Source organism: Notothenia rossii (assembly GCF_949606895.1).
Source record: "Notothenia rossii genome assembly, chromosome: 6".
In the NCBI taxonomy this organism is placed as follows: Eukaryota; Metazoa; Chordata; class Actinopteri; order Perciformes; family Nototheniidae; genus Notothenia; species Notothenia rossii.
Window position 1 is genome coordinate 19,640,420 of NC_136909.1, and position 13,964 is coordinate 19,654,383.

The 13,964-nt window shown below is 40.6% G+C and overlaps 1 protein-coding gene across 2 annotated transcripts; it reads right to left on the bottom strand.

Annotated features, from left to right (window-relative positions):
- Positions 1-1,983: 1,983 nt before the first annotated feature.
- Positions 1,984-7,391, bottom strand: LOC307044173 (uncharacterized protein). 2 transcript variants are annotated; one of them, XM_079689249.1, is made up of 6 exons: positions 6,905-7,391; positions 3,462-3,546; positions 3,192-3,296; positions 3,023-3,101; positions 2,816-2,890; positions 1,984-2,520 (listed from the first exon to the last, which is right to left on the bottom strand). In XM_079689249.1, the coding sequence occupies exons 1-3, from the start codon at positions 7,121-7,123 to the stop codon at positions 3,292-3,294; spliced, it is 309 nt and encodes a 102-aa protein (XP_079545375.1). In that variant the 5' UTR covers positions 7,124-7,391; the 3' UTR covers positions 1,984-2,520; positions 2,816-2,890; positions 3,023-3,101; positions 3,192-3,291. The 2 variants fall into 2 exon arrangements, with proteins under 2 accessions (XP_079545375.1, XP_079545374.1); XM_079689248.1 differs by having other exon boundaries at positions 3,187-3,296.
- Between the last annotated feature and the right edge of the window lie 6,573 nt (positions 7,392-13,964).

Sequence of the window (13,964 nt, forward strand, 5' to 3'; positions counted from 1 at the left end):
TGAAAGCATGCAGTGCTCATTGGAACAACAGCACTGCAGCTCTGGGTCAGTTAACAGATTATTATTTTGGAGAAATGTTTTTACTGGCTTTGGCGCTTGGCTGCTAAATGATTGTTGGGGAAACATGGACATGATAAATATTTATTCTAATGTGAAGGGTACAGCTCAGTTTTAAGGCAATTTGAGACACCATTTGCTTCTAGCCCCTAAAAGAGAGTTAAGTTACTTGAATGCATGTCATTATAACTAATAGAGCTTCAGTAAATTACTCATAAAAACATTTGCTTTGAGAAGTGTACGACCTTTCCATGTTCGCATATTATGGGGTTATTTTCACTGCATTTACAATAAATTATAACTTAATTGCCTAAGGAAGCTGAACATGTTTCATGCCCCAAAGACAGTTAGAAATGGTTGTACAAATGTTGCAATTCATTTAGCAGCACATTACATTAACAGTACATTAAGTATTAGTACAAGTACATTAACATAACATATGTCCACATTTAGTGGATGCTCTTATAATGTGGCTTACATTACAGCATGGCTGTCCCAAACCTGGCAATAGCAGGGCCACTTTACTCACTAAACTACGTCGTTGAACCATATAACCAATATGAAAGAGAACATATGTTTTCATACCATCTATGACCATCCATGCAGAGACATCTGGAGCTGAAAGCCAGAACTTGCCTTAAATGCTGGCTCGTGAAACAATAGATTTATCTGGCATTCAAATGTCAAATAGCCCAACAGCACCCATTGCTAATGTTGCTGGGCAACACACTATCAAAGCCCCTTGTAAGAGTTGTAAGAATATTTCATTTATTCTGAGTTGTAAAAGTTGGATCAGAAAAGGCTTAGAGTCACAGATGCTCAGACTGCCACAACTTTGGAAGTGCATTTATGGCTTCCATTCAATACAGGGTTCTAACATTAAACGGGACAGAGCAGTAAGAGATTATTCTGATCATGTTTTATGTCTTTCAAAAAGAGTGTGAAAATAGTGCCTTGTACCTGCAGCTACATAACTTCTAAACGCGGGTGGAAATCATTTAAGATGAAGCAACAGGAGAGAGTGCAGTTCGCATTAACAGCAAAACACAGCAAAACACAGCAGTTACTTAGATGGATACATCACTTAATAACCTTACGTGTTGATCCAATCGGTTTAGTGTCACAGTTTGGTACACATATAACAACAAATGTTCAGAGGTTTCTCATACTGCAATGTAATTGCATAAACTCACGCCACAACTTATGTGTCTAGTACGAAACATGTGGAGGAAAGACTCGCTCTGCCACTTTCTGATGAGAAAGGTGTTTGACAGTAAACAGTTTTCCTTGTCTGTAGCAGAAAGTAATTGAGTCGTGGGATAAAAGATTGAGTGGCTTCTTTAAAGAAGGTGCTCAGTAATTAGGGCATTATTCTGAGCACAATAGCATTCCTTTAAATACAGGCGGCATGTGAGTAGCATTCACTGATGAAGGAGTACTGATTAGAGAGAATAATAACGTAATTTTCTTAATTTGAACAGACACTTTTCGTACTTCGCAAAGTTTCCCATTCCTAAAAGCCTATGCATCAGAAGATAGAGGAAGATAATGAGATATAATGGGGTGGCAGTAGATGGAGCTTTTACCAGAAGCCTGCAAAGAGAATGGAAGAACAATCAAAAATGAGAACCGAGTGAGAGACTGGCAGTAAAAGGAGGAAGGGGAAACCAAATCTCATTTGTCAGGTCATTTGTAAAGATTTCTCATGACAAAAGACGGAAGAAAGAAACAGAAAAACAAAGATCTGCTCTCCTTGTTGTTACTTTATTACAGCGAGCGGAACCGCTTAATCAACATAATGCATTTAACCAGGGGTGGACTGGGACAAAAATTCAGCCCTGGCATTTTCTGTCCAGACCAGCCCACTACATTTTCAGCGGACACTACATAGAAGTCCACTAAACTTGCGGCATCTTCTTTCATGCATACTACAAAGGAGAGTCATATTCCTTGATAGCAGTTAACAAATAAAGCACTTAACTATGAACTCAAGGACTAAAATTGACAGCTATATCAATCAACCTTTATTCATTATAGTGTCAAATCACAACAGAAGTTATGTCATGACTAGGGGTGGGACGAGACTAACGGGAAGAACCCTTATGCTACCCTTTCAGTTTTTAGTCTGTGACTGTGAAAATCTTTTGGTGTAAGCCCAGTATTAGTTAAAACCAGACTCGGACAATAATAACAAAAAAATATCCTGACAAATAATCTAAATAGAAACATATTACAGACAGTAGCAGCATTAGAGCTGAAACTCACTCACTCATTATGAAACCATAAATAGAGAATTGGAAAAATATATATATATATATACTGTAGCTGTGTGAAAAGTCTAAGACATGGGTTACAGGTCTGAATAGATATGCATTCTCATATACGTGTATGTGCACAAGTATGTATTGCTCTATACTTCCTCGTCCGCAGCCAGCCAGCTCCACTCCTCACCAAATTCGTGACCTGCAAGAAACAGCAAACAGAACTTGTACTCAGTATCTGTGCACTGACAAATATATGTAGCCATGTAGCCTTTTTGTGACGTAGTGACACTTAGTGAACAAATGTATCTGTCATGAAGGATGACTTAAGTCTCAAAAGAGCCCTAAGGCCTACCTGCATAACTGTTAATTGAACTTAAAAGATATGCAGATGTTTGAAATTAAAACCATCAATATGAAAATCTTCAGCCAGGAAATAATCATAATCAAACCTTTTGTTTCAATCTGAGACAAAACAAGTTGCATAATAAACTCACAAAGTCAAGACGAAGCTCTCAGATATGATGGATGACTAAAGCATCATAGAAGAACTTCTAGCAGGTCAGGAAAACCTGTTTGACAGGAGATAATGGTAGCAGAGAATATAAAGAGACATTTATGAATTACCAATTGTCATTTTATCACACATATAGTATGTTTCTTCACATAAACCTTTAAACATACACATATTGCATTCCTCTCACCACATGAAATAAGCTCAGGAACCTAAAAGTGGCCCAGTGAATGATGGAGCCTTAGGCTCTCATATATAGGGTGGTCCACCTAAAAGAGAGATGGAAACATTATTAAGTCTCATCATCACAAATCAAGTATGAATTAATATAACATTATAAGACACATGACATACTCAACAAATCATAGACTTCTCAAAAAGTGGTGAAGTGGTAAGGGAGCGAATCCTCGAACATGGACGGAGGGGGAACAACTCCTCAAGCTCTCACATGTCAAGTGGTCAACCTGAGAGGGAATCGGATACATTATTAAGTCTGAAAAATAAATAAAATGTTTTCCTCTGTCCTGCACCTAGAGTTGAAAACTTTTGGGATGTGCGTTTCTTTCAAAACTTTTTTAAATGATGAAGTATGAATTTATACAACATTAAAAAATACATGATAAACTTACCAAATTCTAACAATGGTCCCAAATGAGAGAACAAGTCCACATATAGAACAGAGGGAGAACGACTCCTCAAATATATCAGAACAACCTGTAATCGAGAATAATTGATAATTTAGTGTACATGATCACACCATTAAGGATCAATACATAAGCACAATACAACTTCTGAAAAGCATCATTAAAATGACAAATAATTAATTACTACATCCATAATGTGTGATGTGTGATAATAACAATAATATTAAATATTTCTCGCCTTATCAGTGGAGCAGCTTTTTAAGCAGCTCACTCTTCTCTGCAAGTCTGTCTATCACAGAGTCAGATTCCAAGGACATGAGGATGTCTTTCTCTGTGGCCATCAACATAAATGCCTCCAATTTATCAGATGAGAGGGTGCTTCTGAGTCTGTTTTTAATAAACTTCAAAATTGAAAATGTGCGCTCACAAGCCACCTGTGTGAGGGATAATGTAAGCAGGTATTTATAAGCAAGGCCTAGGACAGGGTATGCATCTGTTAGCATGTTGAAACGGCGAAGTATCTGGTAGCAGCACAGAGGGCATTCTTTGCAGGAGCAACAGCTTATGGGAGTTATCTCAACCTCTTCTGTGTTGTCCTCCTCACCACCTGATCCATCTTCTACTGTTCTTGCTTTGTACTCTGCCAATGGGGATGCCTTCAGCCTGTTCCACTGGAGTGCAAAGCTTTTCAACTCGTCCTGCATATTTTCCTTGGTTGCCCTGCTGTCAAATCCTTGCAAGCACTTGCTTAAGTCTTGAAGGGCAGACTGGGGAAGAGCACTGGTGCAGAGCTGAGGGAAGTTTCTGGGATCCAGACATGCCAAGTCAGCATATAGATTGCCGTGTGTTAAAAAGCGCCTATGAATGGCTTCAATTGCTGTGTCCATGATCCGGTTATGCACATTCACCTCATAGGATTTTTCTGCATCATCCAGGGTCTCATCCTGAGCCATCTCTCCAGGCAAGACTTTCTTCATCCTCCTCCTCTTTTGTGGCAGTGTGGCCTCCACTTCAATGTCCGTGTCATCTCTCTCTTGGATTTCTGTGTTTGTCCAGTTGACAAATGTGTCTGCTGCTTTTTTTACAGATTCAAAATCTCTTCCCAAGCTTTTCAGCGTATCCTGTGTCGATGCCACCATTCTGTGAGCAGAGAGGATGTCCAATCCTGCCGTCTGAAGGTATTTAGACAATGGAGAGGTATGTTCAAATATGCGGAGGAAGATTTGAGCCATCAAGATCGTCTCATACTTGAGCAATGACTCTGCATATCCTCTGGCCATGACACGGATACATGGTTTCACTGTTGCCTGTTTCTGTATAGCTGATAATATCAACAGCACATCAACGTACAGAACCATCTTCCGGTTTTCCAAAGGAGCCAAACACCTTCTTCAGGGCCTCATGCTTGGCCCACCAGCGTGTCTCGCCAATAGGAGCAAGGCGTCTACGTCTCTTGTTTCGGCCTGACTCTTCCCACACATTCATCCTTTTATATGACTCTTTGATGAATACCGCAATGCCATTGAGGAGCGCAAACAGGGACCCACTCTCAATAACAATCTGGGTTGTGTTTGCAAGCACCAGATTTAGTACATGTGCGTAGCACCATACAGTACATGCACCTGGTTTGGAGATTGTGCAGACAATAGTGAGGAGAATCCTTTGTATTGGCCTTGCATGTTTGATGCCCCATCAGTCGCATTTTCAATGCACATGGTCTTGCTGAGGCCCATTTTGTCCAGAACTTCTGACAGCATGTTGACAAAGGCCTGTCCAGTGGATGAACTGCACTTCAGCACTGCAACAAGCCTCTCATGAACAACATCAGTAACATACCTCATAATTATAGAGCATTGATCCTGAGAGGTGATGTCCTGTGTTGTGTCCAGCTGCACTGAAAATATTACTGCTTTCTTGATATCACTGGAGATGTTTTTTTGAATGAGATGGTGAATTGCATCTATCAATGAGTTGACTGTGGTTTTGGAGAGTAAAGTTACAAGGGAGCCTCTGCCTCTCGTGCCACCAGACAAATGCAACCATTTTTCGCTGTTCTCAATGCAGCTGTTCCAGGGGTGCTCTTTTAAACAGAAATCATACTTCCCCAGTAGAAGTATGAGTTCCAAGAAATTACCATGATCAACTGTGTGGTCTTCCAGAGTATATGCTGCCTCATTTTCTGACCTCCTGTATGCAAGCCCCCTCTTCCCAAGACCCTTGATGACATCTACGATGCGCTCCAAAACCTGGCGTCTCTTTCTGACCTGCTCTCTGTGCGCCAACATCTGACTGCCACCAAACACACTGCTGATATCAGCACTGGCGGATTTCCAGAGGTAAGCTTCAGCACAGTTTCTGTGTCCACTGCTTCTCTCATGCTCCTCTGTGCGCTGGTGTATATACCTCCAATCTGACATTCCACTGATGAACAGACTGCTATCAGTTCTCTTACCGAATGCCATGCAGATGAAACAATACAGCATGTGACGCTCTGGACAGTATGTCAGCCACCTTCTACTGGTGCCGTCTCTGCTACAGAACACTTTCTGCACCACTGGATTGCTACTTTTTTGCTGAGGATGGTAATTTAAAAATGACTGGAGACTTCTCTGATCAGGTTGTGAAAAAAAATATGTTATTTGACTGGCACACTCATAGCTCTCAACAGCTGTTTCCCTCTCAGGTGATCCTGTCTTTGGGCTGACACACTCCTCACTCTCTACAGCCAAACCACAGAATAATGTACAAGATAAAAGATTGTTCATATTGAACGAAACGTTCGCAAGCGTAACAACACTAGTGGCTTTGCCATGTTTTCATTATGACACTTAGTGTTTTCCAATGCAAAAAAGTCAGATCTTTGTGACAATACCTGAAAATGCTCAAGACAGCACTATACACAGCCATTTGAAAACTACAGTAAAAGTAACACATTTACAAAGAAATTAAAGTTACACACAAATTATGAAATAGTTATCACTTCAGTAAACAATAAATGAATTGAAAGATTACAATAAATTCAATGGCAAATATTGCAAATTAATCTAATTATTTCCTATAGGTTTACTTATATTTTTTGCTAAAATTCAAAGTATCTCATCTGTGTTTACAATACAGCTTGATTCCGCCGCTTCATCTCTACTTACAGCTCGTTGGTCCATGTGAACGTTTACTTTTGCTATGGCTACAAGAAACCGCTGACGTTAGCAGCTCTTAGCTAGCCTAGCTAAATCATCTGAACAATAAAAACCCATAATATCACAATTCGGCATATTTAAACAAAATCAACCACAACTACCAACATTCACAGCCCTTCAACTCTGGGTTAATATGTTGTCACAAGTAGGACTATGCAGTTAAGTTTTCAACTTTTTTTTTGGACATGTCTCAAAAATGTAGCCTAGCCAGCCCAGGCTAACGTTACTTACCATGTATTCCTCCACTCGCTCGTCTCCCGGCGCAGCAGCACCTGCTGGGGCGGTGACCACGGCACCAAATAGGTCCGTCAATTTAGAATATTTAGCAGCCTCCACCTCCAGAGACTTCAGCTTTTTAAGTTGCAGTTTTTCAGCGCCACCCGGGCGTTTCTTCTGCTTATCCATTTTCAGCGCAGCAGCAGCCCGTCCCGCGACTCCCACCCATGCCATGAGGTCCCGCCCCACCCTGGTTTGTGTTGTGATTGACAGCACTGTCAGGGCTCTCTGAGCCTGTCAGCCCATGATTGATTGACAATGACAAACAATAGACCAATAATATGTGTCGATGCTGGCAACACACTGCTAGCCCTCTGTAGCCAATTGGCCGGCCCAATTGGAGGGAATTTAGAGGGGAAAAAAAGAAAAGAAAAAACATTGCGTTCCGGCCCACATTGGGTCAACGGCCCACCGGGACGATGCCCGGTATGCCAGATGGCCAGTCCACCCCTGCATTTAACCAATTATGCTAGATTTAATCTGCGGAGCTAATTCAATAGAAATCCTTGGTGATTTACGACGGCCAGTTTATTGTTGTGCTTTGTTGGGAGGTCCGATGTCCCAATGGGAGATGAAGGCTTTAAGGAGACCTCGGGAAACATCTGAACTGACATCTCTCAACGGAACACAAGGCTATATCTGACAACAGCTAATATCTTTTGAACTTGAAACAAACTTTAACTTTCCATTTATTTTATAGTTTTCTTTTATTGGTCTCTTAACCTAGAGAACCATTGATCACATTCTTTTAAAAGACAAAACTGTAGTGAAGGAAAAAAACAGAAAAGAATTGGAGCTACTTATAAAGAAAAGTTATAGTGTAATAAAAAAGCTCTCCCTAGATCAAGAGACGAAGTGAGAGGCAGAAAGGAATCACGAGATCTTGTTTGTGAAGCAGCATTTTTATTTGGTAGGCCACTTGAATGGCTTACTGCTTGAATTGAATCCATTGTTAACACTTTTAGTCACACCTGTGCTTTCATACTTTGAGAGTCAATTTATCATCTGTGAAAGAAATGCCTATAAAAATAGTGTTTTTTTACAATGGGCAGGTCTTTAAATACACTCTCATAGGAACAGGTCTAATCAGACATGATGATAGTGATAACACATGCGTCAATGAACCATGGTTGTGCTTAGGTGTGAACAATTAGGGATAGCGATCAGCTGGTATTACCGTTTGTAGCGGTATGCACTATTAAAGTTGGTTTGCCAGTGTGTAAAGTGTCATAAGAAGACAATTGCAATTTGAGATACACATTTTTTTAATCTATTGTGCTAAAAAATAATAAAACATTTTGAAGAGTCACGACTGCTCTTTTGTTTATTTAACAATTGTGAAGTCAGTCAAATTTGGTTAGGTCAGAGCTGGAATAATTAAATATCCATCTTTGCTCACTTATTACCCACCTGCACGTGTGCATAAACTGTGTGTTCAACTTTTCCTAACACAACAATGATAAATGATGGGTAATCTAATCGGTGTGGGCCATTAGGAGCAGGTATTTATAGACATCGGCTTCAATTCAAATCATGCTTCCCTCTAAACGTTTTGTAATAAAGCAGTTCTTGTCGTTCATCTTTCAGTGCCGCACATCTTTTGGTTGAGGTTTTAAGATGGCCTCTTGACTTACATGACAACCAAGGTCACTCAGAGAATACAGCCACTACATTTTTGAGGAAATGTGTGTCAAACTTAACATTCATTTAAAATTGTGATTTATTTCTTTGTAATTTGTCACTTTTTTCTGTACTATTATATGTGTTGTGAATTTGTTCGAACTGTCTTTGTTCACACACATACCTAACTTGCCTTTCTTAGTTATACCCTACACTCCACTCTCTGCTGCTACTCATCTTTTGCATGGCTAATGTGCCTCCTTCACCCACACACACACACACACAAACACACACACACACACACACACACACACACACACACACACACACACACACACACACACACACACACACACACACACACACACACACACACACACACACACACACACACACACACACACACACACACACACACACACACACACACACACACACACACACACACACACACACACACACACACACACACACACACACACAAACAAACCCCATTCAGTTCCGCCAGCTTGTCGGAGTGTGACTGATTGATTACTACCCAGAAGGCTTGGCTTTGTTGATGTCAGAAACAGGACAGGTACCCCAGACCACAGGAGGGCACAGAGAAGATTGATGTCTCTCTTTTCCAACCCCCCTCCCCCTTTCTTCCTCTTACTTTCTCTCTCTATTTCCATCTTTACCGTGAGTCACTCACACCTGCTCACACGCACATTCATTGACCCCCACTGAGCACTGTAAGGGATTTTACTGCATTTGTAGCCAAGTCAATTTTAAGCTTTTTTCCAATATAAATGCAGCTGTAGTCACTCATGTATGTTAGCTAGAAGTCAATGCTTGTCTTATTAAAGCGTCTTAATTGTTTGGGTGTTTATTAAATTGTGCAATTACTCTTTTTGAATTTAAAACTGGGTTTCTGATAGAAGGAAGCACATGTGTATAATTATGAAAATGATTTCTAAATGAAAGCTTACAACACAGAATACGCTTGTGAGGATAAATGTGAATGCAGGTTATATTGGGCATGCATAATATACAGAAGAATGTGCATGAGTACATAAGAAGACAAAGTATTGGTCCATGGTCGGACTAACAATAAAAATACTTAGCTAAGATGCTACGGCAGCGGGCTCACGCACAAAAGTGGAACCTAGCTCTACTTTCCATGGAAAAATCTTTTTGATGTCAATAAAGGCATTCCACTAACACAGGCATACAGGCAAACCTTTTTCTGGTGGATGTCTTTGTGACCTAAATGCTGTATCTCTACTGTTCATTTAATAATTGTTGATGAATCTTTGCCAGTTGGAGTATCTGTAATCTTTTCCTATAGTTATGACCTGATATACAGTGTTTCTGTGTCTCAAAAGCCTTCAAAATCCAACGATCTGTTACCCATGCTGGATGTTGGGGATCATATATCATTGTCTCACCCGTGCCTTAAACTACCCACAAAAGCATCCCTTTGTGTTTCTTTATTTTATTTGGGGCAACTTTTCATCTGAGCATTGGGTACTTGCGTATGGCTGGTTTCCAGCTTGCTTTTCTCAAGTGACAGTGCGGTCCTGCACACATGGCCTTCCCCCTTTTACTGTGTTCTTGTCCTTTTGTGAACAGAAGGCCCAGTCCTGTGACACAAGAAGCAACTCTATATTAACATTATGAAGACGAACCTTGCAAACCGTAGAGATATTCTGCCATCCATATGTTCACAATCCTGCAGCAGGCTAATAGGTCATGAGTGTTTTGCTTACTGAATGTTAGAGAATAGGAGATAAGAGGATAGGAAAGGGGGAGCTAAATGAGTTTTCAAGAGACATCCCCTTCTGGGTCCTTAGCTCATGCCCTTTTTATCCTCCTCACTTCCTCCCCCTATTTCTGCTTCAGCCCTGCAGGAGGCATTAATGATCTGATGTGGGATCTGCCCTTTACTACCCCAACCAGCTGTAACACAGCATTTGCAATAATAATAGCTGATGTGGGACCACCCAGTGTTCACCCCCAGCCAGGTGTTCTTGGGCACCTGGATATTTAATGATGTGACCAGGGAAGCGATCCTTTCACTCTTTGACCAGTTGTCTTTTTCTGCTCTACCTCCCACACAACATACTTTATATAAGCCCCGTTCCATAACACCAGCAGCGACAGAGATACAAACAGAAACTGAAAACGCTGAAACTGACTTTCGTTTAAGGTTGGTAAACATGATAAATAAAGTATGGATTTGTTTCAGTAACTGGTCCTGTAGGGACTGCAGTAAAATATGTTTTATTTGAGTGATTTTTCGGTGCTGCTATAGATACAGTATCTCTAACATAGTGGTTGTTAACTTTACTAAAATGCTTGCTATGGTTGGCCAAGGATATATCGGCTATCTGAGATTGGCTGAGTAGATGGCATTTTACTTTGCTAACGTAATGGTCTGTGAGTGAGAGTCACTGATCAGCGGACAGCTGCTCAGTGGGCAGAGAGAGAGACAGCATTTAGAGAGCTGGCACATTTTCACATCTAACTCGGTGAATTTAGGTTTTATTTGTACCAAACCAAAAGGATGATAGTTGGAACAATGGAAGGACCAAGAGCTGGATGGATATTGGCTTGTTGCAGATGTATCAGTATATGGGTATTCCAAATTGCAACAACATGAAAATATTTTTTAAAACCCCAATGCAGGACACATCATTTTACTAAGTCAGAAATTGTGATTCATAGTTGGTCCAACAGCGCACATAATAAGTATTATTACTTTGACAATTAGCACAGAATGAAAGACAAAAAGAAGCTGCCTGCAATGTCAACCATCCGTCAGTCGAAACAGGGGACAGGCGACAGGCTAGCTTCAAAACTTGTTCCAGGCAGCATTCGGCGTCCAAGGAGTGTGCATCAGACCTCTCAACATCTTGTCATTCATGTTCTTCTACCGCCTGACACCCCAAATTATGCCTGATTTTGGTTCCATCTGCATCAACTGAGAGAATGAACACTCTGGATCCCTGCTACAAGAGCGACCACGTAGTCAAAATACATGATACAACATTCAGTTTGTTAGTTTTTTCATTTGTACAAATATCACTGTGGTCAATCAGACACTCACTGATCCGGGCATAGCTTGCTTCATTTCCTGCAGTATTGGATCTGCACTGTGAAAAAAAAACTAAGTTACTATAATTAAATAGCTAGCAGAAGTGCTGTGAAATATTGTATTATTTATGAAGAATTTTGACACAAAGTACAAGTTGCATGTATGAACAGTAGGGCAAGGAATGAAGGGATTGTTTTCCTATTTTTAATGATATTTATTATTTATAAGTCTTTCTCCCTTTCCATCTATCACCCACTATTTATGCATATTTGGACATATATACTTGCACCTCGGTCCATTTCTCTCTTGTATATTACATACACAAAAAGAGTTTAACTTGAAATTGCCTTCTTCATCATGCAGTGGTGCAGCAGGAAGTGTCTCCAGGCTCCTGGGCCCCCCGCAGAGCTAAGCTCAGTGTGGAGTAAATCCCCAGACCTGTCTCTCTTAGATAGATTGCACTGCATCTCTGTCTCTCTGTGCCTCAGACTCACATTCACGCCCTTAAACACAGCGGTTCACATCTTTCCATGGCTGTGCTCTTAACCATATTCCTCATATACACCATACATCAACCCTGATGATTACAGTCATACACTTTGATACAATGGTTTAAAGGTTCCCTATTATACTGTTTTTCATCATTATATAATAGGCCTCAGATATATACAAAACATGTCTCTGAAATGTTTGGCTCCAAATACCGAACAGATCTTGAATTGCAGCATCCCATAATCCCCTCTGTTTTAGCCCTGTTTCAAAAGTGCTGATTCTGTCTTTTACTTTAGATGAAAATAAGGAGCCACTCCCCTCTGAGAGATATTTGGTTAAAAAGAACACAATGGTGCTCTAGGAGGAGATTCAGCTGATAAGGTGGGGGAGGGGGGGGGTTACCTTGGTCGGTGATTGGCTAATGGTTACACAAGCCAAAAAATCGTTATGACATCATAAAGTGGCCAAAATATGATCAGCTCATTTTCAGAAAGGTTTTTATATAAATGGATCGGGACAAAAAGTGAGCGGATCTTTTTTCCTGAAACGTTCAGAGTCTCTTTACACAGAGGGGACACATGTCTTTTAGCGGTGTAACGGTACACGTACCCGTACCGAAATGATTAGATACGGGCCCTTCGGTTCGTGTGTACCGAAGTGTACCGAACGAATATAACGTTAAATGTAAAAAATTGAGAACGTGAACAACGTTTTGGAAGTAATCTCAGGTGCTGCGTCGCAGCATTCAGTGTAATTTGCTCACATTGGGTTCAACGCGTCATAGAGCGAGCAAGTCATTTAATTGGACGAGAGGCATACTATGAGAGCTGGTCACAGGGATGCGTTCAAATTTAGTCAGTAATTTGAGGAACTGTCGAAATGGCGAGCGCAGATAAAGTTGAGCTCGAAAATCCTCCAGCATCATTGAAGTCTACGGTTTGGGAACATTTTGGTTTCGCAGTCACGTACAAGGATGACGGACAAAGACAGGTGGACCGAACCAAAGCTGTTTGTCGGCATTGTTCAACTAAAATTGGTTACGCGGCTGGCAATACATCAAACTTGCATACTCATTTGAAAAGGCATCACCCGAACGTGAATATCACCGGTACCAAAATAAAAATGAATGAAGTGCAAACCCAACTCCCACTAGCATTTAAGCCTCCACCACTCGCGAAAAGTTCAGACCGAGCCAAAGCTATTACAAACGCCAAATATCCTCATGTTGCCATGTTAGCAAAGCGCTACCTGGCTGTATCTGCTACCTCTGTCCCTAGCGAGAGGGTGTTCTCCACAGCAGGAGACATTGTTAGTGCCAGCAGATCTGCCCTTTCGACAAGCAATTTGGACAAGTTCATTTTTCTTTAAAGCAACATGAAAATACAATGACAAGCAATTCATAATGTCAAGCTGGCTGCTTACGTACAAGTACAGTACAGTTCAAATACAGATTATTTCAGTTCATCGAAATGCTGCACCTTCATGTTTATTTTATTATATTTTGTATTTATTTGAGTGAATATTCACACTTTAATAATAATTAAAAAAAACGAATAGTTTGTTTTGTGAGTACTAATACAGTGAAGTTCAAATACAGATTATTTCAGTTCATCGAAATGCTGCAACCTTAATGTTTATTTTATTTTATAAAACGTACAAGTCAAATCAAGCAATCTGATTGGTTCTTAGCTGTGATATACTGAGCGTATACCACGGGCAGAATTGCTTTCTGATGCAGGTCTTGAAACAAAGCAGAGAAATTATGATCGTTAGTGGCCACAGGTGAAAAAGCTCTCTCCAGAGCTACTGGAAGCCAAATCTCGG

Bases quoted from the DNA above. Each gene is read 5' to 3' on its own strand.
- LOC307044173 (XM_079689249.1), bottom strand. From the start codon at position 7,123: ATGGCATGGGTGGGAGTCGCGGGACGGGCTGCTGCTGCGCTGAAAATG. The intron at 3,547-6,904 runs GTAAGTAACGTT...TCTCGATTACAG, and splicing joins AGCGAGTGGAGGAATACATG to GTTGTTCTGATATATTTGAG.